This window comes from Gorilla gorilla, chromosome 16, assembly GCF_029281585.2.
Source record: "Gorilla gorilla gorilla isolate KB3781 chromosome 16, NHGRI_mGorGor1-v2.1_pri, whole genome shotgun sequence".
Lineage (NCBI taxonomy): Eukaryota > Metazoa > Chordata > Mammalia > Primates > Hominidae > Gorilla > Gorilla gorilla.
In genome coordinates this window covers 49,262,829-49,289,685 of record NC_073240.2, presented here as the reverse complement: position 1 = coordinate 49,289,685, position 26,857 = coordinate 49,262,829, and the positions used below count along the sequence as shown (strand labels likewise).

General features: G+C 39.7%; 1 protein-coding gene across 1 annotated transcript in view; it reads left to right on the top strand.

The window, feature by feature from the left end:
* Nucleotides 1–26,857, top strand: part of FBN1 (fibrillin 1) — a 234,459-nt gene that overhangs the window by 171,272 nt on the left and 36,330 nt on the right. Inside the window, exons 35-47 of the mRNA XM_019011042.4 lie at nt 412–537; nt 2,324–2,446; nt 4,593–4,715; nt 5,026–5,190; nt 7,264–7,332; nt 7,429–7,554; nt 9,103–9,225; nt 9,885–10,043; nt 12,813–12,884; nt 16,400–16,525; nt 20,467–20,589; nt 24,260–24,385; nt 26,327–26,443. Of these exons, the coding sequence (XP_018866587.1) occupies nt 412–537; nt 2,324–2,446; nt 4,593–4,715; nt 5,026–5,190; nt 7,264–7,332; nt 7,429–7,554; nt 9,103–9,225; nt 9,885–10,043; nt 12,813–12,884; nt 16,400–16,525; nt 20,467–20,589; nt 24,260–24,385; nt 26,327–26,443 (1,578 nt within the window). The remainder of the gene's footprint in view (nt 1–411; nt 538–2,323; nt 2,447–4,592; nt 4,716–5,025; nt 5,191–7,263; nt 7,333–7,428; nt 7,555–9,102; nt 9,226–9,884; nt 10,044–12,812; nt 12,885–16,399; nt 16,526–20,466; nt 20,590–24,259; nt 24,386–26,326; nt 26,444–26,857) is intronic.

The following is a 26,857-nucleotide window of genomic DNA, read 5'->3' as shown; positions in this document are numbered from 1 at the left end:
AGATTAAGCAGATGGAATTTTTCTTCTCCCTGTGGTTGCCATTCTTTTGCACTTTTGGTGCCCATCTAAGCTAAGCCTGAAACTTGAGAAATAGACACAAACATGATGTGTCATTTCCTGTCATGGGTGTGCCCTCCATGCGGATGACCCTTCTTGAACAGGCCTTAGTTTGCATGATTCCTTCGGCTTATTCATTTTATATCATTCAGGGTAAATTATCATTCAGGATTCTGAATCAGCCCCATGTAAATTGCATATTCAGTGTTAGCCTACCAAAGAGAAAAATAATGACTTTAAATGTGTCAAATTGAAGTTATGCCAAAACATTGCTGCACTGGAAAGTTGTTAGACCTGAGGAATTAGAAAGCCCCTAACCGAGGAAGAGTAACTTGTGTTTCTTTCTGGCTGTAGACCTTGATGAGTGCTCTGAGAACCTGAATCTCTGTGGCAATGGCCAGTGCCTCAATGCACCAGGAGGATACCGCTGTGAATGCGACATGGGCTTCGTGCCCAGTGCTGACGGGAAAGCCTGTGAAGGTAACTGATGGGGAAGCCGCTGGGAGCCTTGCCGGGCTTGATGAGATTAGGTTATTTAAACATTCCTGATGCTTTTTTTTTTTTTTTAAACTGAGGTGTGTTTTAGCTTCATTTCTAAGCTGGTCAGTTCAGTTTGTAGAGGGATTAGGTTTCCAGCTGACCATTTCTCTTGCTGCACAGAAAACCTCAGCTGACTGGCCACAAGCTGTACATCCAGCCTTGGCCGCGTGGTCTGCAAGGGTGTATCCACTGGTCAATGAGGGTAGCCAGGTGTGGTTAAATCAGTGCAACCCATTTATCCCTACAGAGGGGGATGCAACCCGTTAATCCCTACCGAGGGAGAAAAGAGCTCAAAGTGCAAGTTCCCTGATAATGTCCTGTTGTGGGATTATCACTAAATGTGGAAACACAGGTTTTAATCTCCACTGTATTTGGTTTCTAGAAATAAAAGCAGAGCAAATAGTCTTGTCCATACGTAGAATGGTATGTCTCACATTTGCTCTAAATATCTAACATATATGAACATGGGACAGTTTTGCAAATCTGTTCAGTAGGGGACCCTTGGGATACTGCCATATGGCATGGTATCGCTCAGCTTTAGGCTCTGTCATTCTGATAAGTGTTGGTCAGACGGGAAGAGTCCTGGGAACCTGTTAGCTGAGGCTGGATCCCATTAGGGAACACAAGATTCTTCCCTTTACCCACATTTGTCAAATTTAAGCACATTCTCCTTCATTGAAAAGAAGATTTCAGTAGAAATAAACAAATGATAACGATTGTCAGTAGAAGTTTAAACAAGACCCTGATTAATGTATTAGTTAATAGTTGTTCCTTGTTAACAAGACATGAACTCAAAATCAGTCATTAGCTATGACATGTATACTAATTCCCTCATGTATTTTTATGTAAATACTTTTCTTTGTTATGGAACCGTTGGGTGTTCTTTATACAGTTTATATTAAATATGCAGAGTTTGATATAAAACTCCTTGGAGTCAAGAAACCAGATTATGCTCTTGATCATGTGCCTAATACCTTTTTTACTTTTGTTACTCCAAACATCCAAGGAAAACAGGTACTGTGCCACCTCTGGTAACACAAATAGTCACAGTGAAAGTTTTGCTTCTCTTATTGCTATAAGGGAGGGTTTTGTTTGTTTGTTTGTTCTTAATATAAATCATGGCTGGCGGAGTGGTCATGGCTATTTAAAGCTAGTCTCAAGCCTGAAAATGTGACTGTGTGTCAACTGCACACGAAGAATGTTAACAGGAGGCAGAGACAGAGGCCTGGAAGAAGCGTGTGCGGTTTTTCAATCTTCGTCAACAAAGGCAAACACATGCCACAGGACTAGGGACACTGGAGATTATGCAACTAATTACGACAGTTCCCTGAAAGACATTGTGGCTTGTGAAATTTTAATTCACAACAAAAACAGTGACTACATAGATAGATTAAAAAAAAAACGAATTTAGCGTAAGGTGGCTTGCTTGCCTCTTACTTTACGAAAGTGATGTGGACCTACGAGGAACACTACAAATGAGATATGTATCTATAAAATGCTCAGCCTGCTGCTTGGCATGTAATAGGGACTGAGGAAAAGTAAGCTCTCACCTACGAGACTTCACTGTGCATGGCAAATCATCTAAAAGTCTATAGGAGAAGTGCCCAGATTGGTGTTAGGTACTCTGCATTTTCTTAGTATTTACATTAGTTGCCTAATTATATTTGGCAGGTTTTTTTAAGAAAAATATAAATTAAGTTTTTTGCTTTTTTCTCCCTCCCCCAAGATATTGATGAGTGCTCCCTTCCGAACATCTGTGTCTTTGGAACTTGCCACAACCTCCCTGGCCTGTTCCGCTGTGAGTGTGAGATAGGCTACGAACTGGACAGAAGTGGCGGGAACTGCACAGGTAAGACCTCCACTGGCATGAAAATCGGCTCCCTGGTGTCCCGGGGGACCCAGCTATTGGAGCCTCCCTGGGACTATACAAGGGCCGTCACAGAGGACAAGAAAAGCAAGGGGGAAGTATTAAGAATCACAGATACCTTTTCTCAGACATGGAACTGATTGGAGGTGAGGATCCAGAGGAAAGAGTCTAAGACAATTGAAGGAGCACAGTTTGTAGCCTTGAAATTGAGTTTGTGGCTACAAAGGAATGTTCTAGGGGTGCTCTAGCAGTGTAGCTTCCCAGCCATTTCCTTTTCTACTTGGGTACATTTTCGGAGAGTTTCCTTTTGGAGGCCATGCCCCGGGATCATGGGTTTTCTCCTTGTACTTCGTTGTTGGCAATACCCACCCCACTCCTTCCTACCCCTGCCCTGCCCGTGGTCACCAGAGTACTGGGTACACAGAGCTCAGCCACCTATCTCTAGTGTATAAATCATTTTCTTGTTGAGCCAAGGACTCTCAGGGAACATTAGAAAAAGCTTAGAAAAACTACAGGCACCCAGCAGACTGACACTCGGTTCTCTTTGGCACTAAGACTTTGAAAGCCATTTGCATTTCCCCTTCCTAATTCACCCCTCTGTTCAAGGATACTGAAGAAACAACTTATGTTCTGTATGAGTTCAAATTTCAGGAAAAAATCTGGTCTTTTCAACCACCTAAACAAACCGTGACTCAGGGGCTCTCCAGATCATGACCACCACCACCACCCTGCAAATGCTCTGGATGGAGTATTCCTCTCCAGCCACACATTCTTCCCTTGGTTTTCCTTAAAGTTATTACGAGACCAGGCTGGGTCTCTTGCATACCTCAGGAAGTCCCCCTCTCCATGGCCTGTACCCTCTCCTGTGTGCCCCAGATCACTATCAACATCATTCTGTCTAAACTCGTTTCTGTTACTCTGGCCCTGTCCGTCCAAATTCACATGCAATTTGAACAAAAAAATCATCTGCAGCGCAACCCGCAGGAGGGTTGCCAGATCCAAGGGGAGGACCAAGGCAAAGGTGTTGCCCCTCTTCTCCAGTCCCTCCTCACAGAAGCCGTTTGTCTATTCTTGAGTATTTCATGAGTGTTCAAAACAGACAAAAGGAATTGTACAGAGTGGAATTTGCCAAAACCCATGTCCTAAATATCTGGAATTCTGTACATATTTTTGGAATAGAAACTGAAAGGGAAATATTCAACTCAGCATGGATGATGGGAGAGACACTCCTTGCCGACCTCAGGGAACACGCTAAGCCTCACACGTGTGTGTCAGGGGAAGCAGCAAGAGTTGCCCTTCTGAGGGTTTCCTGGGACATCTTGCTCTAATTTGATGAAATAACAAGCCACATATACTCAATATATTTTCTTAAAACCTGTGTCTGAATTTTTGGTTGACCGAGGTCACAACAGTGTTTTGCCTTCAGTTACCTTGACTGGAATATTTTTCCTAGTGCCAAAGTTATATATATATATATAAAATATATAATATATATTATATTATATATATTTATATTATATTATATGTATTATATATATTTTATATATATGTGTGTGTATATATATATATATATATATATATTTTTTTTTTTTTTTGAGACGGAGTCTCACTCTGTTACCCAGACTGGAGTACAGTGGTACCATCTCGGCTCACTGCAAGCTCCACCTCCCAGGTTCATGCCATTCTCCTGCCTCAGCCTCCCGAGTAGCTGGGACTACAGGCACCCACCACCAAGCCTGGCTAATTTTTTGTATTTTTAGTAGAGATGAGGTTTCACTGTGTTAGCCAGGATGGTCTCGATCTCCTGACCTTGTGATCTGCCTGCCTCGGCCTCCCAAAGTGCTGGGATTACAGGCGTGAGCCACCATGCCTGGCCCAAAGTTATATTTTATCCTGATGACAAATTTGAATGGTAAATGTGTTCTGGGGAAAGACCACCAAAGACTGTATCATATTTCCTTCCTGAGGTGTTTTATCTCTGAAGTGGAAGACTGCATTTCTAGATATAGTTATAACTAGTAGCTTTAAAATTCTTGTTTGGAGCTCTAGATTGGGCCCTGTTCCTTTATGGTGATGTCTGCCTACACCGGCTCAGATGATAACTCCACTGCTTACTGTTCGGTTTTAGATGTGAATGAATGCCTGGATCCAACCACGTGCATCAGTGGGAACTGTGTCAACACTCCAGGCAGCTATACCTGTGACTGCCCACCTGATTTTGAACTGAACCCAACTCGAGTTGGCTGTGTTGGTAAGACCTTAAAAACTTTTCAGAGAAGCAAGCATACTGTATATTATTTTGAAAACAGCACCAAACATTCCATTCTCAAAGTTTGCAAAATGAATGATACAGAAATTTAAACATTTCCTAACTCTACTTTAGATTCAGATTATCTTTTCCATAGGGAAAATTCTCGGTAGTGTATAATGTTCATGGGCACTTTTTAGTTTCTCAGTAAAAGTAAATTATGGTTTTTGAACAGTTCCTGAAATGGGTTTGAATTTTCAACCCCAGTAGAAAGATTCTGCCTGATGCTTTTGTGTTTGTATATGGTAAATAGATACCCGCTCTGGAAATTGCTATTTGGATATTCGACCTCGAGGAGACAATGGAGATACAGCCTGCAGCAATGAAATTGGAGTTGGTGTTTCCAAAGCTTCCTGCTGCTGTTCTCTGGGTAAAGCCTGGGGTACTCCTTGTGAGATGTGCCCTGCTGTGAACACATGTAAGTGGACATCCTCCTATTTATTATTATTTCAACTCCAGCCAGTTCTCCTTTCTAGATCAGAAGATAAACCTTTTCTACTCTTAGATCAGAGAAGAAAGATCAGTCCTCTCAGCCCTGTAGAGGGGACCTTATTCCCAATTCGAGAGTCAGAAAATATTCCTGGTTGGCTCACACTAAAAGATCAGGTAGGGCAGGTAACATCTCACTTCTGTGTAAGTGAAAAGCAGATAGCATTACTTTAAAGATTTTCCAGACTAGGTTACTTTCACCATGTTGCTTACCTTCCAGGGACACATTGATTATCTCTCCTCTTCTCATCTATTGACTAGTTTGGAAGGCTCTACGCCAGACTCAGTGTCCCTGGGTTTGAAGAGAAGCAATTAGTTAAGCAACTATAAAATGGAAGAGTATTCCATTGTTATGGTGTGGCTTGAAAGAAGGCTTTAGCATATGATTGTAAGGACATACAAACTATGTCTCCTAAAAATATAAAAGGGTTTTCGTTTTTCCAAGTGAGTCCTGTATTATGATTCAGAATTAGATGTAGCTTCTTTGGCAAAAGTCAGTGGCTACTGCTTATAGCGTATGTTGGGATAGGTATGGATTCTTTTTTTGCTGAAGGGTCATTTATTCAATTCTTCTAAAAATATTTGTTGAGTACCTAGAGTGTGTACTCTGGATGTGCAAAGATGAATTAGACTAGATCCTGCCCTTCAGGAAAATACAGCATAGTAGGCAAATTATGACCTAAACATAAGCGTTATAATTCAAAATAGGCCTCAGAAAGAGAAGAAAGGGCAGGCACAGTGCTGTGTTGGTACAAAGAGCACACCTGGTACAAATTAGGACTCCACTAGTTGTCACCCATGTAACCTTGGGCAAGTTCCATAGCATTCGTAAAATACCTCATAGGATTAAATGAAATCACTCATGCAGAGCACCCAGCACAGGGGTGAGTGCTCAGCCGGCTCCTCCTCTCTTCTCTTCAGAAAGGGAGGTCAGTTCTGCTTGGGAGAGGGTGGGGACTTAGTGTGTTTTTTAATTGAGCCTTCAAGAAGGTTGTGACATGAAAGAAGAAATTCAAAAAGTATGGATGATTGCAGAAAGAGAACAAGTAAAAGAGGAGGACTTTTCATTTCATTGGTGCCAAAGGGGGCAAACTAAGACACTTAATTTGGGGAGTCAGCTTTGTAGATTAATAACAGTAGCAAAACAATAGATATCCACACCACACCATATCTGGACCAGAGTTAGAACTGGAATATATACATATAGTCATGTGTACATATAATTTCAGGGAGCCAGGACAGGGATTAGCAGATCTGGACAGACCATGACATTATGAAAGAACTGATCTTATAGCTCCTCACTGGGATGATGCAGCAGGTTACAGACATTCTTATTCACATGTCCTGTACATATCACCGTCCTGGTGCATACCACTGAAATAAATGTTTCTGGGTAAAATACTTGGATGAAAGAATTAATGGGGGAAACCCAAGGACACTATAGAAAGTTGTTTTTGGAAACCACGAGAATCAATATTGCCACCCATAGAAACAGAGGTGCAAGAAATGTCTCTAGTCATTAAGGAGAGAATTGGGATGGGAATCAACAGAGAACAGCTTTTCCTAAGGCTCTGTTTGGAAAGGGTTTTGGAAAGAAGCCAATTAAGATTATTAAGGGAGGCTGTAGTTCCCAGAAAGTGGGCTGAACAGAACATAAAAATGAAGATGAAGTTTTTCAGAAAATAAAGAGGGAAAGAAAATCTGTAAAAAGAAATAAGGGATGAAGGTAAGGTATAAAACAGTCCACACGCATGTAAGACCAGGGAGTGGTTAGAGTTCAAGGACTAAGGACAGTGGCCTTGCACTGGGGACACATAATAAAAACCACTGGAAAATGGGAAGTATACACAAAGGTGTTAACTTACTTCAGACGGGCAGAGTAACAACTAAAGATTCCTGAAAATGAACATTTTCAGTTGGATATGTGAGTATTTCTCTTGAGGATACTATTTCTAAAAACTTTAGATTCAAAACAACTCAATTTGAATTTTTGTTTCAATAGCCGAGTACAAAATTCTTTGTCCTGGAGGGGAAGGTTTCCGACCAAATCCTATCACCGTTATATTGGAAGGTAATTGTGTTTCCTTTGTCTTAAAGCACACACAACTTGAATTTCCTTGGGTTTATTTACAATGCTAAAGGAATGCCTTTGTTTTGATTTTGATAGATATTGATGAGTGCCAGGAGCTACCAGGGCTGTGCCAAGGAGGAAAGTGTATCAACACCTTTGGGAGTTTCCAGTGCCGCTGTCCAACCGGCTACTACCTGAATGAAGATACACGAGTGTGTGATGGTAAATGGTCCTTGTAGGATGATAAGGTCTTGCAGATATCAAGAACTGACCTGCAAAACCAGAATATGGTTACCAGGAAAATAGAATTTAGCAGTGTGGCACAATGGTCTAAACACGAACATAGCCAGGTAAATATGTCACACATGTGGCAATTTGGACTAATGTTACTCAAATGATGTCATTTCTGGTAAGTCCTAAATCTCCCTCTTTTCCTGAGAAAAACAGAATCGTATACTGCTGGACCATAGCCTCATTTATGCTTACAAAAGAGTTTTCCATGCTCTTCAGAAAAGCCATTTTTTACGTGAGTGGCACAGGTCCCATTTCAGTGTTACTTCTCTATTTGGAGGAGTTCTGGGCCCTCTTCTTTTAATCCTTCACCACTTACCATTGGTGCTCATGTATTCAAATAAGCTTCTCCTAGAAGGCGGCCCTTTGGCTTTATGCTATGAGTGGTGGCCCTTGTTCATCCTGTGTTACTGGAAAGGTGGAGAATATTAACCACTTACAGGTTTCAGAGCACTTCAGCCATGAGCCATGGTTTTCATCTACATGGAGGAATCACACAACTGTTTAGGAAAGAGACCTCCTTGTGCTCTGCATAAGAAATATTCCCCTGGCTCTTTAATGGCTTATTAGGTCACCCAGACAATGGCAACCTTATTGAGTATTAGTTGAACATCACAGTGTATATGGCACAGCTCTAAGACCCATGGAGTTAACAAAGATTAGAATCAACTCCTTCATTTGGAAGTGGGGAGAGGATGTGAAATATGCTCCATGCTGCCTTACCAATGCAGATTCATGAAGCCAGCTGTTAATGGCTTCGGGATACTGTATACCTTATCATAGATTTTGTGAACATAGGAAGCGTACTTGTCTTCCTAAGGGATATTTGATATTTTAATTTCTCCACATTTCTATGTCTGCCTACCTTTGAGGATATTATAGGTTCATTTATTAGGAGACTCATTATTACATTTGATAATGCCTCATGTCAGAAGGCAAGAGTTCCTTTTCTTTTTTTTGTTTTTGTTTTTTGTTTGTTTGTTTCGAGACAGAGTCTTGCTCTGTTGCCCAGGCTGGAGTGCAATGGCATGATCTTGGCTCACTGCAACCTCTGCATGTAGAGTTCAAGCAATTCTCCTGCCTCAGCCTCCAGAGTAGAGTAGCTGGGACTACAGGTGTGCACCACCACGCCTGGCTAATTTTTGTATTTTTAGTAGAGATGGGGTTTCACCATGTTGGCCAGGCTAGTCTGGAACTCCTGACCTCAAGTGATCCACCCACCTTGGCCTCCCAAAATGCTGGGATTACAGGCATGAGCCGCCATGCCCAGCCAAGAGTTCCTTTTCTAAAACCCTCTTTCCTCAAAAGGCACACATTTGCACAGAGAGAGGACACGGATGAATGAAATACCTATTTTCGTTATCTTATTTGAAAATACCCTATAGATTTTCTCCTCTAATGTCAACATTCATTAAGTATCAGGCCATTCCAAAATGTGAAGTTTTCATATTCACATACCACTTTCTCTTTGGATTATAGATGTGAATGAATGTGAGACTCCTGGAATCTGTGGTCCAGGGACATGTTACAATACCGTTGGCAACTACACCTGTATCTGTCCTCCAGACTACATGCAAGTGAATGGGGGAAATAATTGCATGGGTAAGTCCAAGCTTTTCTCAGTAATGCATGTTTGGTTCTCATCTACAAAGAGGAAGAGAGCTCACAAGTTCATCACCTTAGGGTGATGTTACTCATCAGACTGAGTGCTGGCATCCCTTCACTGTCTTCTTAGGAGCCTCTTCCCCTGTAAATCATAACTTGGCATTTTTTCACCACCACGGGTGGGTGTTTGGGAGTTTTCTCTAAAATGTAGTGTTGGAAAATCCCAAACAACAGTTAATAGTACTGCTTTTGTTTGACTTTTGGGTGTATCTTTGTACAATTATATTTACAGTGCTGACCTACAGTATTAAAACATCATGAGTCGGAAATGAGAAACTTACTGCCAAATGGCAGTAGGAAATTGTTACTAGGAGACTGGGCAGAGAGTCATTTAAAGTTTATTAATGCTACAGGTATATAATGACTTAGTTCTGTGGCATGAAATATCAGGGAATGTATTTCTCAAAGTCCTTTATCTTGTAGCAGCATAGGTAGCTAGAAAGTTGTGTAAGAGCAAGTTTTTTGTGTCCTTATCAAAGTCAAGCTACAATACAATTCAAATGAAACTTGCTTGTTGAGTATCCACTTAGAAATTTGTTGTGATTTCCCACATGGCATCACCAACCCTCCAATCCTTTTTTTTACCTCCCTTCTAGATATGAGAAGAAGTTTGTGCTACAGAAACTACTATGCTGACAACCAGACCTGTGATGGAGAACTGTTATTCAACATGACCAAGAAGATGTGCTGCTGTTCCTACAACATTGGCCGGGCATGGAACAAGCCCTGTGAACAGTGTCCCATCCCAAGTACAGGTGAGTTTTAGTTTCTCCATTATCAAAAATATAGGTTGAAAAATTACCCATGAATTGTTGGGGAAATCAGTCTTAGTGAAGGAAGCAAAGTGTGCATTGTTTATCTTTACAGGGAAAAAAATGGCTCATGATTTAAATTCACAGTTGGTGCTGGTCATTCCAGCCGAACATTGAGTCACAGAATATGTTTTCTAATGTATACCCTAATACATAACCAGACTTGTAAACTCAGCGTATCACAAAAATATAAACTATAAACAATGTTCTCATTGTTACTGAATTCTTCATGTATCTAAAAGACTGTAAACATTAGACAAATCAATGTGACAGTAAGGGAAACATAATTCCTTGTCTTTTTACTTATTTAAAGCTAAACTCGTTCCAAAAATAGTTAAAGGCAGCCTACAAAGATGTAAATGTTAAACAAGAAATAAGCATAAGGCAAATGGCAAACAAGAATAAGAAAGAGCCAGGAGCAGGACTAATACACAAAATTCAAGCCGGGAATTCCTACACGCTTGCCTGAAATAAGCAATAATTTTAGCCCCAAACTTTCTAGCAGCTCCTATGAAAAGGGAGATGTGATCAAGTACAAAATTCTCAATGAGCATAAAGAAAACTCAAAATGAAAGGAAAGTGCAACTTTTCTTGATATTGAGATCCGAGATAAATTTCTTCTTATATTCTCATAGACAAAGAAACTAAATAATGTTATTTGTCTTAAAAAAAAAAAAGGCTAAATTGCATCCTTTGAATAAATAAAGACATTAGTGTACTGTTCTTATATCATATGGTATATGCTGTGCATTATGTATATGATGATGACATCATTTGCCAAGATTATGATCTGGATTAATTGAAATTACCATGCAAGGAATTGATTAGGGTATTCTATAAAGGGAATCCTACACCATTTTCCACAGTGATATATAAAATATTAAATCTGTTGTTTGGTACTACCTGACATTGCATGCAACAGAAAATTCTTTTTTAGTAAAATGTATTATTCCATCCATTGTTTACTCCAGAAATAATATAATAACCACCACTTAGAATTCTGATTTACCTCCACCCTGCAAAATGTTTCTAGACCAGGGCTTGGCAAAATACACCCCATGGGCCAAATCTGTCCCACCATCTACTTTTGAATGGCCTGCAAGCTAAGAAGGATTTCTACATTTTAAATGGTTGGAAAAAATCAGGAGAATAGTATTTCATAATATGAAAGTTACATGAACTTCAGATTTTGTTTCCCATAAATAAAACTTTTTTAGAGCACACTAATTTATTTCCATATTGTCTACTACTGCTTTCATGGCAGCATTAAATAGTTTTGACTGACTGTACAGCCTGCAAAGCCTAAGATATTTACTCTCTGTCCCTTTATTAAAAAGTTTGCTGACCCTTGATCTTGAATAATGGTCTTTACAACTTTAGGTGGTACTTACCTGTTGGTAAAAAATCTGAAGCTTATGCACACCTGGTGTGCATTTATATGTAAAAGTCTATGTGTATATATCTATGTATGCGTATATGTATTTGTTTTCAATTATATTGAAAAATACATTTATTATTTTTCTGAGCTGTTCTAATATAAAGTGTACACAAAATTAATTTTTTTAAAGATTAGATTTTTCCAAAGATAGATAGAAGTCCTCGCATTTTCTTTTTTATCCTAATGGATTATTGCATATTCCTCTGGAGACCACTTTGGAAACCCTTAATGTAGACTAACATTTACTTTTAGAAATGATTGCCTGAGTTTTGAATATCTACATACTCTTGTGTAAAATGCAAGATTTCTTCTTGATGTTGGATATTCACCAAATTCAGTCATGGCTTTTCATTTGCTGTGAAATCTGCACATATTTTAAGAGTCCCTGTAATTTCTTTGGGTGACCAATGTCAGCTGGCGTTTACAGTGTTGGAAGTGAACACTCATAGATTAAGGAAACAAAACACAAGGAGAATAACATGCTATATTTTGATTAAAATATTTCCAGAAATCTTTTACTGATTTTCACTGAGCGTGACCAATAAGGCAATGGCCATCTGAAGCTTAGATTGATACCATACCTTACCAGTTACAGTCATGATCTGGAATCACAAAATCTCACAGTTAGAAGGGACTGCTGATAGAATTTAGTTCATCCTTTATTATCTGTTAAATTTGACTAATTCAAGTGAGAGAAAGACAGAGAGAGACAGAAAAGGAGAGAGGGAGAGGGAGAGAATATGACAGAGCTGTACCAAATGAAATCCAGCTCCAAAAACTGAAAAACTGGTGAAGGTTGGTTGATTGACCCAAATTAGTCATTAATAGATCTGATGTCAAGAATGTGGCTAGATTTGCTATGGTCTCCTATAATCTACCGAGAAAATGGCTTTTGTACGTGTCCCTCAAACCCTAGATCTCTAAATGCAGAGTAGAGAGAGGCACTCTTACCAGTCCCTGAGTTCAGAGCTGAATAACATCCATATTGAAATCCAAACTCCTACAGGTAAACTCATGTGAATGAGTGGCATGTGATCTGGGGATCTCTACTTCTCCTTCATTATCACGTCAACGTTAGGTCGTTTTTTTCTTCAATATTTGTCTTACAGGCAAGATTATATCTGTAGGAATTTTCAGGTTTACTTTTTATTTTAAATTCTTCAAACTACAGACAAATACCTTTCAAGAATGCTTACAAAATAATTTTTTTCAGTCCAATTATTGTTCTTTGCTGACCCCTATCCTCCCATCCCACCTTTGTTTAATCATTGCAGATGAGTTTGCTACACTCTGTGGAAGTCAAAGGCCAGGCTTTGTCATCGACATTTATACCGGTTTACCCGTTGGTGAGTCATGACGGCATTGTCAGAACTTTCTGGTTTTTTGCCTTTGTGTTAGCAAGAGGAGTACACCATTATTTTTTCAGTTCCCATTTTTCTCTTAAAGGAAAAAAAATATTAAACAATGCCTTTCACTTTATTGAAACACTGATTCTTAGTTGGAAACAAACTGTGCAAACACCCTGTGCAGCTCCACCTAATTGGCAACAACATTTGTTGTTCATGATTAAGGGGATTGGAAAGCTTTTCTCAAAATTACAATCAAGCATAGTTAAACCAACCTTAGGCATCAACATGGGGAGAGATTCTGGGAGTAGGGCCAGTTGACATTTGATTTGACTGTAATTCTCAATCCTTCCTTCTGACTAAGACCAGGTTAAGTGACTTTTCACACCAATCCTTACATGTAGATTGTTTACATAAAGTCCTTTCGTGGATCAATTTTATCTTACATGGAATCTCCTCAGGTCATCTGTTTTGGGAATTTCAGATGTGAAATAAAAATCTTTTCGGTCTGAGGCCCTGCCTGGTAAATGAAGCAGAGAACACAACATTGGGAGAGATGCTTGTGCAGGAATCAGAAGTATTACACAGCACTCAGCCAGTGCAGGCAATGCCCTTGTGGTTTAAAACCAAATAACATAAAAGTAGATGGAAAGCTATTACATTCTCTGAGTTTTTCCCTGGTGTGATTTATATGCATCCTTAGATGCCCTCTTAAGTCTGCACAGTTGTGTCTAGTAGCAAACATCACCACTTGCTTTATTCCACCTTATTCATAGTAAGTAAACTAAAATCCACATCAGCCTTTCCAGTGACCTTGTTTAAGAAAACAAGAGTCTGGTCCAGCAATCAGCCTGGCTCCCTTAGCGCCAAATCCATATGGCTCCACAGTCTCGTCCACGTCCAAAGAAACTTCATGGTTTGGAAAGAAAAACTGCTAAATGACATTGGCATGGAACACCTGGCCCTAGCTGCTTTGTTTTTCCCCTTCCCAAAACAGATCTTTTAACCTCCCTAGAATCTGTGATCACAAGATAAGTGGTCTGTAATGGTAATGGTTCTCCACGGACCAACCAGGCATGTACCCCAGCAAGGCTGCCCTCCCACGTTGGCAGTAAGCAAAGACTAGAAACAACATTAACGTTGTCCACTAGGAGAGCTGGAAAGGCTTCAGACTTCATCTAGTCCAAATGCCTTGCTTCATATTTGAGGAGACAGAGGCCCAGAGAGGGGAAGGGACTCACCCAAGGCCACCCAGCTAATTAATAACAGAGCTGGGACCAGAACACAGTCCTGACTCATGGCTTAGTTTGCTTCTAGCTCTTGAAAACTGGACATCTGATATTTAGCTATATGCTTATTGTTACCAAATTCCAGCATGACAAAATATTTAGATGACTGAAAAACTTTGTTTTATTTAAGCTTTATACTCTCCTTTTGGAAGATCTTATGATTGTTGGCATGTGGAGTCCATTCATATAGGGTTAAAACTATAGCATGTTTATCAATCTTGTCTTAAAATATAAACTTCACTAAGTTGAAGTTCAAATAAAATACTGACAGGAAAAGAAAATATAATTTTTAATATGTCCTTTTGCTATTTTACACCTAACAATGGCTGGAAATTAGACTCAGCCCGTTATTGTTAAACTTGATAATAATATATCACTTATATTTAAAACAAATGAATGTGAATATGATGTTTCGTGTTCTAACCCACACTGAATGAATGGCATCTGAATTTGTTTTTTGTTTACTTATGATACACAGTTGTGATGTAACTTTATATGGCATTTTCATGACATGAATGACAAAGGTGTGAAAGATCTAAAGACATAATTGCGTGTATTCAAAATAGCAATGAACCCTTTGAGATTCTAAGCTGTTTCTTTTCATTAAATAGGTCAATTTTGCCGTCACACAAAATCAAGCCCTTTTTTAAAAAGGGTCTAAAATAAATCTATGACATCAAATTTCTCCTTTAAAACAGATTGGTTATAGAGTGTGGTTCTTCTAGAATTGCAGCAGCTCTTGTAGGCTCCACTTCAGTCCGTGATCATCTTCTCACAAGTATGCAAGCAAAGTATGTACCTTGCAAAGGCTCCTGACTATAATAAGTAAACAACGTATCTCAACAACAGTCATAGAAACTAGTGAACTGGAAGACTTTGGATTGTAGACCAAGGCTTTGCGTACCTCCCAGCTGAGGTGTTTCATCAAACCCAGCCAAGGGGCTGATGGAAGGGCCTTCCAGGATAACAAAAGTGTTGATGACAGTTCTGTGAAGATTGTATTAGGGTGATGCAGGAAATCACCATAATACGATCTTCCCTTATATGATAAGGGAGGCAAGATGGCCTGTTAACTGAGTCCCAGTGTCAAATCCTGACTCTGCCTTTCATTGGCTGCTTGGTCTTGGGCAGGTTATATCCTGTGGCTTGGCCTCACTTGCTTCATCTCTTAGTTAGAATAGTCATAGTACCGAGACCATCTCATGGGGTGGCTGTGATAATTCAGCCAATAAATACAGGTTGAATGCTTGAGAAATGTACCAGTCATGCAGCAAATGAGATACTGTCACTATTAATACTATTACCATTATTATTACTATTACTACTCTTATCCTAGAGGGCACTTCAGTGGTCAGGAGTTCAGAGTGGGTAAGACAGAGATGGAACCACTCCAGGCTGGGGACATGGCCAGGCTGGTGAGGTGTCCAAAGTCTCTCTCCATAGCTGGCCAGCCCTGCCTTAGCAGCCTGGGTCCTGGCCGTGTTCTCACTCTTGCTCCTGTTTTAGTGCTCACCAACACACTGCCAGACACTTGCTCTTAACTGAACAAATTTGAATTGAGCACTTACTACCTGTCATGTAGAGTGCTAAGGAACTATAACACAGTGTTGGAGAGCCAAGCCCAACTCCCAGTCTTAGGAAGCACACATTCTACTGCGACAGTTCTTCCTTGGTGCTGACCTCATTTTCATTGTCAGCCCCAGCCCAGCTGACATCCCCGCACCTGACTTACCTCCTTTCTAAAGCCACATGAAGTAGGAAGGGGGAGTTGAACTGGAATTTGAAAGATCAGAGTTCCATATGACCATGTGCTCCTCTGTGGTTCTTTACCAGCTCACCTCTGCCTTTTTCCCTAAATATAGGCACACTTGGGTGGAGAGGCTGTTTACCCTTGACCATCCCTTCTATTCTACTCATCTGGTGTATCCGCAGTGCCCAGAGGATACAAAGATATCTCCTACCTGTACAAAATTGACATTCTGAAGCAAAACCCAGAACACATATTTCAAATCCAGTTAGACTCATGTCTGGAAAGTGGTTTAGTTATCTCAATTTGCTATTCATTGATGTCCCTATTGCCATCACCACCACCCCAACACATGCATGCACACACACACACACACACGCACGCACGCACGCACGCACGCACGCGCTTTCCATCTTGTCTTACCCTGCACAGGGATCATGTGCTGTCCTGTCACTCATGAATGACTACTCTGTCTCTAGATATTGATGAGTGCCGGGAGATCCCAGGGGTCTGTGAAAATGGAGTGTGTATCAACATGGTTGGCAGCTTCCGATGTGAATGTCCAGTGGGATTCTTCTATAATGACAAGTTGTTGGTTTGTGAAGGTAAGTGGCATCATGACTTTATCATATCCAGAAAAGAGCTAACTGATGAGCTACTTGATACACACTTGGCGAATTTCACAACATTGAAATTTCAGAAATGCATTAAGCTCTAGAAATAGTAAAGGGCATGGTGTGGAACAACATGAAATTTCATGCAAAAAAAAAAATTCACTAACTTCAGTGGAAAAACCAGGAGGCACATTCCCAGCCCCTTTCCCCCAACACACAGTGTGTTAATATTAGACTTCCCAGCTGATATGAAAAAGCTTTGAGTTCCTGGGTGTGTCACATAGATTGCTTTCGTTTCACATCGCTGGAAAATCAATATGAGTGGACAGTCATCCTAGTTGACTCTCAAAATCACTTCTCTTCCAGACAGAGACTTTGCTACTCCCAAGTGAAAACAAGGTTAATGCAGTTATTCCAAATGCATGAGAGAATTCCAAATGGCAAGAACAGCAAATTTGATTTTATATGAAGAATGTTGGCATGCACATGTACTTTTTTCATTTTCAAATTACCTCCTGTTGCCATGTATATGTACTGTGATTCGGAGCATTCCTTATAGCACTTCATATTTTTTCCTGCATCTGGGAAAGATAGTTCTCTTACATTTTAGTAAAAGGGACATTACTGGTTATTAAATATACCATGTGCCCAGGATAGTTGGAATAATTTTCTATTTAATACTTACACTTCAGGCCTCTAGCAGAGTTTTTATTCATGTTAGAAAGGGTTATTACCCCTTAGAGCACGTATTACAGCACATATGTCAACATTTTAATGTTAAAAAAAACTTTTTTGTCTATACTGAAGACAACTTATATACCACAAGTAAAGTTATAGTCCTAACCACATACTTGTTAAGTTCCTGTCACCAGGCTTTCAGTTACTGTGGCCAAGTGGGCACATGTCCCTTACTCTGCCTGCTGTGTGAGTTAGTGGGAATGGAGTAATAGCCATTCCGAGCCTTCCTAAGAAGATAGCCAGTTCAGACCTTGGCCCAAGTCCCTGGGCTCTGGGAAGCCATCAAGGATCAGGTACCTGGAGAGGAAGCATGGATGTGGGAGAGGGAACCCACGGCAGATGATCTTACAGTGCTAGAGTTGGCTGCCTCCCTCACAGCCGCACTTTTCCCCCTCTCAAACATGCTCAGCATGCCTGCCACCTGCCAGTGGCATTTTCCTCCCCACACTTCCCCTCAGAGATGGCTTTGATGATGACTGTACCCAGGTACCTTTTAACCACTTATATTTGCTGAAGCTGCAGCCCTTGGCCAGAACCCATAGACAAGACCACCCATGACCACCAAGTCAACTTAGACCTTGCTAGATCCATGAGATTAAACACATGCAACTGTACCAATGCAAGGCATTTTGCTGTCAGGGTAGCATTCTGTGGATATTGAGATAACTAAGTGCTCCAACTTCTGATTTCCATTTCACAGAATATCCGTCTTCAGGGTGAATGTTTAATCCAGGCTCAGCTGCTTCCTAGCATACTCTTAGCTCTTAGAATAGGAAAATGAAGGTTGAGTGCATACATGCCTCAGCAATGCTGAAATTGGAATGGATTGTAGAGGTGATTTAGGGAGCTTCCAAGCCTCTGCTCTCGCCAAGTAGCCACATTATCAGATGCCACATCATAGAAGTGCTTCTCTGTGACACTATTCAGTTTCTCCAGTGGCACAATCTGCCCCCTGTGTTTCTATACATCCTGAATACAAAGCAGGGCAGACCTGGTGAGTGAGGTGGTGCTGGGTCCCTTGTAACCCAAGGAAGACACACTCCTGCTCCTGTCTCTGTTGCCCAGAGAGGCACAATCCACCCACCTTAGACAGGAAACCCCACTGACTGACTGACAGTCCTGAGGGTTTTCCACCACAGAATCACGCCCAAGAGGCATCGGCTGATGTATTTGCCACCCCCTTGTAGGAACTTCTTTGGTCGAGCCAACTTCTGTGTAAAAGCCCAGAACTGGTACTAAGGGCCAACCCTCACCTGTGTTATAGGCCATCCCCTTTATTGGACTTAGTCTGTAAATTAGATTGTTCCACTGGAGCAGGGAAGAGGGAAACATGTATTTTGCCCCATGATATAGCATGGACATGTAGTAACTTTTGTGATGCCATGAATTTGAACTATACTAGTATCTGGTTTTTTTTTGTTGTTGTTTGTTGTTGTTTTGTTTTGTTTTGTTTTGTAGACAGACAACCCCCTAAGCAAAGTCAAAACTCTGGAACACACAATATCCATTATCCAAAATCTTTTCTGTTTTAATGAGAGTTGGTTTGTTTTCAGTAGTTTTATGATAACTCCCATGTTAGGTTTTCTTGATTTGATTGCCTTGTGGTAGTAATTTGAGCAGGTGTCTTTACAGCCCTGTACCTCAAAGCACTCTCTACAGACCAGGAGCACCTGCATCAGCTGGGAACTTATTAGAAATTCAGACTCTCAGGCCATTTTCCAGACATGCCAAGTCAGAATCTGCATTTTAGCAAGATCCCAAGTGATTCATGTGGACTTTAAGATTTGAGACATTCTGCTCTTGCAGCCTTTCAGACAATAGCAACCTTATTGAATCATAAAATCCAGATCTTTGAGTAAATACAAGGCTTCCTAGGATATTAATCTATACCCATGTCAAGTGCTGGCCCTAGCAGCCAAGTTTCATGACTTTTTTTTAGATGTGAGCATCATTAGAGTCCATATGTGGTCATAAATCAAGCCTTGCATTTATAAATATTACTGAAGTGGGAAAGTTTAGATAATGGACTTTCGGTCTTCCTTTCTCTCTTTCTTTTTTTTTAATAGAGTTTATTTTCTAGTGCAGTTTTAGGTCCACAGCAATATTGAGAAGAAGGCACAAATATTTATCATATATTCCCTACCCCTACACATGCACAGCCTCCCCCATCATCAGCATCCTCCATCAGAGTGGTGCATTTGTTACTCATTGAATCTCCGTTGACATCATTATCACTCAGAGTCCACTCTGATGATTTACATTAGAGCTCGCTCTTGGTATTGTACATTCTATGGGTTTGGAAAAATTTATAATGACATGTATCCACCATTCCATAACTATTCATAGAATAATTTCATTGCCCTAAAAATTCTCTGTGCTTTGCCTGTGTATCCCCTAATCTCCCCTAACCCCTGGCAACCACTGATTTTTTACTGTCTCCAGAGTTTTGCCTTTTCCAGAATGTTATATGGTTGGAATCATACATTATGTCGCCTTTCCAGATTGGCTTCTGATTCGCTTAGTAATATACATTTAATTTTCTTTTTTCTTCTTTTTCTTTTACCTTTTTTTTCCCTTTTTTTTGTGTGTGTTTTTTGTTTGTTTGTTTGTTTGTTTGTTTTTGACTTGGAGTTTTGCACTTGTTGCCCAGGCTGGAATGCAATGGCATGATCTTGGCTCGCTGCTACCTCCATCTCCCAGGCTCAAACAGTTCTCCTGCCCCAGCTTCCCAAGTAGCTGGGATTGCAGGTGCCCGCCACCATGCCCAGCTAACTTTGTATTTTTAGTAGAGACGGGGTTTCACCATGTTGGTCAGGCTGGTCTCAAACTCCTGACCTCAGGTGATCCACCCGCCTTAGCTTCCCAAAGTGCTAGGATTACAGGTGTGAGCAACCGCACCTGGCCATATTTAATTTTCTTCCATGTCTTTTCATGGCTTGATAGCTCATTTCTTTTTAGTGCTAAGTAACATTCCATTGTCTGAATGTATCACAGTTTATTTATTAATTCACCTATCGAAGGACATCTTGGTTGCTTCCAAATTCTGGCAATAAATAAAACTGCTGTACACATCTTTGTTGTCTTTTCAATAGAACAGATCAAAATAAAATATAAATTTGTTTTCGTGTGAGAGGCTTTGTTGACTGGACACCAGATTCTGTTCTCCTTCGAATTCAGTTCTCTTCTGCTCGTAGATATTGACGAGTGTCAGAACGGCCCAGTGTGCCAGCGCAACGCCGAATGCATCAACACTGCAGGCAGCTACCGCTGTGACTGTAAGCCCGGCTACCGCTTCACCTCCACAGGACAGTGCAATGGTATGTAGTGCCCCACAGGCTGGACACGCCTACCCAAGAGTTTGTCTTCATGAAGCTTCAGATATCTGGATTTATTTTCAGATAGTTAAGCTGAAGAATATATGAGTTAAGATTTAGACTGATGAACTCTAATATTAAACTAAATTGGAAAAAGGGATATTGTCAAAATATCTAAACACTTAGCTTTTTAATCCTCTTTCTGGATGAGATATTTTCAAAACAAGAAGTAAATCATTCGCATACATAGATTTCGTATTTGCCTGTCTGCTGCCCTGCCTGCAAACACTCACCCCCACACATTACACACACACACAATTATGCATACACACACTCCCCTAAGCAACATTTAGGACCAAATGATTTTTTTCCCTGCACAGAATCCCTCTCAGAAAGGTGAGATTTTCACCATCTTGGCTGCATACCCCAAATCTAGACAGTGAAGCTCTCCTGAGCTGGGTCAGATTAATCTGCAGAAACAGAACAAACAAAGCCATCGCTTTTCTTCCCAGTCATCTTACAGGGAAAGGGTCACTCACTGAAGGCAGTAAACATCAACAGCCTTTATTAGCTATTTATTCCCATGACCCCTAGAGATTAGATTTTTTTGGTGTTCACTTTTGTCAGGGATGTGATAGAAATAGGAAGCACATTGGCATGTTATCAACTTCAGTGTACGGTGAAGTTATTCAGTATCTGATGGTATCTTGTAGCCAGTGGTGTGAAAATTTAAAAGACTGCTGTTTCAGCCCAGAAGCAAAATAATATCTCAGAATGATTTTCTTATAAGTTTTTAAGTAATTCTGAATCTGTATATTTAGCAAAAATCACTGTATATTTAGCAAAGCAAATCATTGTATATTAGTCAGGAAGAATGTGTTATTTTGCTCACGGTTCATTTCACGGGGGGTTTCCTGGATATTTTATGCATTTGTGAATGAAACAACACAGGGGAACGTGGTCAGATTTTCCTTGGATTTCCTTGCCTACCAGTGATTAAGTGGTAGGAAGTGCACTGTTCTCTTTAGGGTATTTTGCATTGTTTTATGAGACCTTGGTGGGAAGAGGGTGTAATTGCCAAGCAAAAAGTCGCATTGAGAATCAAGACTTGTTTTGTTGAGTTTAAAGGAAAATGTGTAAGTATTTAGCATTTTGTCAACAGAGCTGTTGCTATCCATGTATTAAAAATACAGGACAGGAAAAGCAGGGACGTCTCTGATATGAACCACAATACCCTAGAGAAACTTGGCATTGATACCACTTCCCTGCATTTTGCTCATAATTTATATTTCTTTAGAACTGGATGAAATAATTCCAGTCAAAATAAAGAATTGCTGATAATATAGAATGAGTCATTTCATACCATTTCACACTCAGGTAGGAAGTGGGACAGAACTATTTATAGATCAAGATAAGACATTCAGCCATAGCCTGCTGGAGCTTAAGCCATTTACTGTTTTCTTGTAGGAGACTATCATACATAAAATGCACCCAGCTATAAGTGTTGTGAGTGAGCATCATTTGCAGCCAAAAGCTTGATTTCCTTTATTCATTGAAATCCTCAGAAGAAAGAGAATTAACTTGAGTTTTGCAACCATTCAGCCTGTTGGGTTGAAGACTTCATTCTAGAAATGTCTTTATTTATGTCTTACTTTTAAAATATCTTGAAATGCTATTCTATACTTGGCATTTTTTTTCAGGCATGCTGCAAAGTACTCCTTTGTGCATCTGTTTAAAATGAAAATAACTAAAACTTTCTCTCCATCATGAGATCTTCATTTGAATTCATAAGCACATTATTTCAAATCCCAAATCACACCTGGCCATAGCACCCACATTATTGCTGAGAGAGCTGAGAGAACAATTAGATATCTGAGCTCAGGATGCTAGTCTGACAGCAGAAGCTGGATAGTTAGAGCAAATGCAACCCCCTTCTGAAATGTCTTGCCCCGCAAAAGACAAGGAACAGTTTCTTCCCAGCTACTTCCTTGTGGTTTCCTCTCTTTCTCTGTTGACTGTTTGGGTTTCTTTCCACAGTAGCCTGTTCAGACCTCCTATCCCAACCTCAAATATGATCATCTAAGAGTTCAAATTCTGGTGCTTGTGGAAACCTAGATTTCTGCTCTAGTTTTACCAGTAGAACTCCAAAGTACTCCCCATGTTTCATTTTTCATTTATTTAAACCATCATGAAATAGGGCAATAGATGAAAGGAAATTCCTAATTGGGGATCCCTTTCTAATAAGATCCTTAAGGCTCTCCATTTCCTTGTGGAACTCAGATATGAGACAGACCTCGTCCCCTGCATACCTCCAGGTCCAGTCCTACCTGAAGGTGCCAAAGTTTTGGGCCAACTATGGTAGGACCTGAGACACCCTTCCTCAAGATCGGAAATCAGTCTCCTCTGCCTATACTGGGAAGCAGTTGGCTCACTTTAAATTCATTTTCTCAAAAGGGAATAATCATAATTTGTTAAATAGCATTTCTGCATAGGCTAGTAGTAGTTCCTAAGCTGCTCTATCTCAATTTCCCCTCATAATGATATACTCAACTTCACTTGGAACTTCTAAATGGTGTGATGATTCATCTACTAAATAGGAGATAACCATAACAATGGCATCCCGGACACATGAAATGGAGGAGATGTCCATGATTCTGGCACAGGCAGGGTTGCTGTGTGCAGCAAAAAGTGTCCATTCATGATTACTGTGTTCTGAGTAGACATTGCAGGCAAACGGCAAGTCTGGATTATTTAACTAAGAGCGAAATGCCATCTGCCCTACAGCATCTGCAGCAAAGATGACACTCCATTTGCTTTCTTCTGTGACAGTAGGAAAATCAGAATGGCACAGTGCTCTTCAAAGTACATTTACTCTAAACACAGAGCTTTAAAAAATTAGAGACATAAGTTGGCGTATAATTATGTCATATGTGAATTCATGCATTAAATTCTGCCCCTCAGATAATCAGATTTCAGGAAAGCAACAAAGATTCAATTGATGATAAATATAATTTAGAGCTTAAAGGCTGGCAGAAGCAAGATGAGAGGGCTTCCTTTTGAATGGATGAGAGTAAAAAGAAAGAGACAGTGTTCAGGTTGTCACATGCTAAAAGGAGCCCTGTGTAGACGTGAATACTTGGTGAAGATGGAACAAAAAGTTACAGGCATAAGACAAAACAAAGAGATGCAACTTGAACAAGCGGCCATGTAGGTTGTCCATCAAGAAAAACTTAATCTTAGTCATAGGATTTGACTTTGATATAAATTTCCAGAGGAAGCCATGAACTATCCATGACTTAAGGCACCAAATCTTAACTAGACAAAATACTTCAATTAATTCCACAGTCTGTGGTGCTGCGTAGGCCGATAATCAAACAGAAAATCCTCCCAGCTTGAATTTTTCCCCCCATTTTACTTCTAAGTTTTCTCATCTTTCAGAATATTTTTTGATTACTTACCCTTATTTTTTATTGTGTCAAGTATTGTTAACATTACTCTGACTATGCCTGGTAAATGAGAGTAAGTTTTAATCCATTTTGATGCAAAAATAAATATATCTGTTTCACTAACTTAGTTTAGAGCTAGGATTACTCCTGAGAACGATAGCTAGAAGTAAGTTATTGAATTATATTTTGTCTTCTAAGTTCTCACTTAAGATGCTTTTTATTTACAGATCGTAATGAATGTCAAGAAATCCCCAATATATGCAGTCATGGGCAGTGCATTGACACAGTTGGAAGCTTTTATTGCCTTTGCCACACTGGTTTTAAAACAAATGATGACCAAACCATGTGCTTGGGTAAGTATGCAATTATTATTCTTTTTTTTCATATGCTGTTGAAAGCTTTATTTGATTCTAAATATGGATAAAATTTAATACTAAGTCTTTTAGTAGTATTTTTGCTATATACAAAATAAAAACACAGATATGCAGCAGTGATATCCTATTTAATCTTTGGCAATCTGAACATGATAAACCTCTTCCTTGTTATTCGTTTGGCTGTCAGTTTAGAAAAAATTGACTAAGGGGTAAATTGAAAAAGATATTAATACAAAAATATTAGTGTTAATAGGCTATTATTCATATGTAATATTGATGTGGATTTTCTTTTGAGTTTTTGAGTGTGAGATGACCATTTTTTTGAGAAGGGTTTATAGTGTGTACCAGATTCTCAAAGGCAAATTTATAAATCCTACAAAGGCAAAGAAAAGTTAATCATTTTTCTAGAGGAAAAAGAGCTCAGGATTTTAAATCTCTTTCCTGATTTCTCTATTATCAGGATGCTGATTTAGAATAAACTTCAGTGTGTAATGAATCATTTTCTTCTTTTCCTTCCTTTATTTTTCTACTTTAAAGCAATACCATTAAGTCTTTTTGGGACATTAAGAACATAAATCAGATTCACAGCTGAAAGAACAATTAATATAGTAATGTTTAAGTCCTTGACTTTGGCTATGACTGGGTTCATCCATTTGGGAACATTTCTCATAAAGTTGTATCTTCTCCAGAGTAATGACAAGAGCACTGACAGCCCTACTCATCACTGGGCAGCTAACCTGTGTAAAAGCTATGATGATCCTGCCCAACTTTCTTTCTACATCTCTCATCTGAATTTTCTGGAGCCCCCTAACATAGAACCTTCCCAACCAAAGAACTTCACCAGTTTGGCTAAAAATGAATCAAGGCAGAAATTCTTGATTACTAGCAATGACTCATCTGGGTGTAGTCTTCAACCACAGACACACATTAGAGTCCCTTTGGGTTAGCAATAGCTTCCTGATTCAGGAATCACAGATCATTTATCTTCATGTCCAAAATGTGAAAAGAAAGGGAATCCTAACTCTAATCATTAAATTTTGCTATTCTCCGTTGTTACCTTCCACTCTCTCTCTCTCGTTTCATCCTTGTCCCTCTTCATAGTGCCTCATTCTTTCAAACCAGCAGTAACAACTTTCTTTCATTAAATTTTTGTATTACTTCCTCTTTAATATAATGTGCATCTACTCTTTATAAGAAATATGCTAGCTGCTGTGATGAGATGCAAAGACGTATAAGATGTCAGAGTAGCTTTACAAAATCATCAGAGAAAAGTACAGACCAATCAAAAGGCGAATAAGAATGCAAGCATGTATGAAAAGAACAAATTAAGTGCCATCTCGTTGGGGTAGTTTAGAAAAGCGAGAGAAGTCATCATTGGTGGAAGTTGTTCTATGTTTTTACAGGTGTAGGGAAAAAGGAAAAGTTGTCTGAAATGACAGGTGAGCTAGGAAGCTGAGTTATTTTGTTGCTGATTGTGGGGTAATGCCAGGTGAGTCACTGCTTTTTGGTAAATTGGAGTGAGAATCTTGAAGGTTGAAGTTTGCCAAAGGTGGCAACACCTCAAGACCCAGATGCACACTGAGTTTTTTCCATTTTCAAGTGAAAATATTTGAGAAAAGTGGCAAGGGTGGAGAATTCTAGAAGTAAATAGAATAAAATAATTCTTGTTCAGGTCTCATGTCCTTAGCTTGCCTCCTTTCACTGGCCAGCCAAGGAAACCATTTATTCCCAAGGTTTAGAGCTTTGCCGCTGCCTGGTGTCTTGCAGGGATGACTGCTGCTGGAGCTGATACCAACATCAAGAAGTTCTCAGCCTATGGATATGGACTGGTGAACCCTAAAATGCTCTTTAGCCACTGTAACCGTGTAACCACTTTTTCTACTTATAATTATGTTTCTTTATGGCCTTTCTTCCTACTAGACATAAATGAATGTGAAAGAGATGCCTGTGGGAATGGAACTTGCCGGAACACAATTGGTTCCTTCAACTGCCGCTGCAATCATGGTTTCATCCTTTCTCACAACAATGACTGTATAGGTGCGTGTGCAAAATTGTGCATCAGCAAAGGAAGTCAGTTTTATATGTGTTCTTTGTAATTAGCATCATCTCTAGTGTTCCAGCTGTCTTTTAAAAATGTATGCTATCTTATGCATAACAGTTGGTTATGGGACTTGTCAAATACAATGTGCTCAACATGAAATATATTACAGAAGTCTCCCCTTATCCATGAGGGATACATTCTGAGACCCCCAGCAGATGCCTGAAACCACAGATAGTACTGAACCCTCTATATACCATGTTTTTTCCTACACATACATACCTAGACTAAAGTTTAATTTATAAATTAGGCATGGTAATAGATTAACATCAATAACTAATAAGAAAATAGAACAATTATAACAATATACTGTAATAAGAGTTATATGACTGTACTTTCTTGTGTGCTGTCTC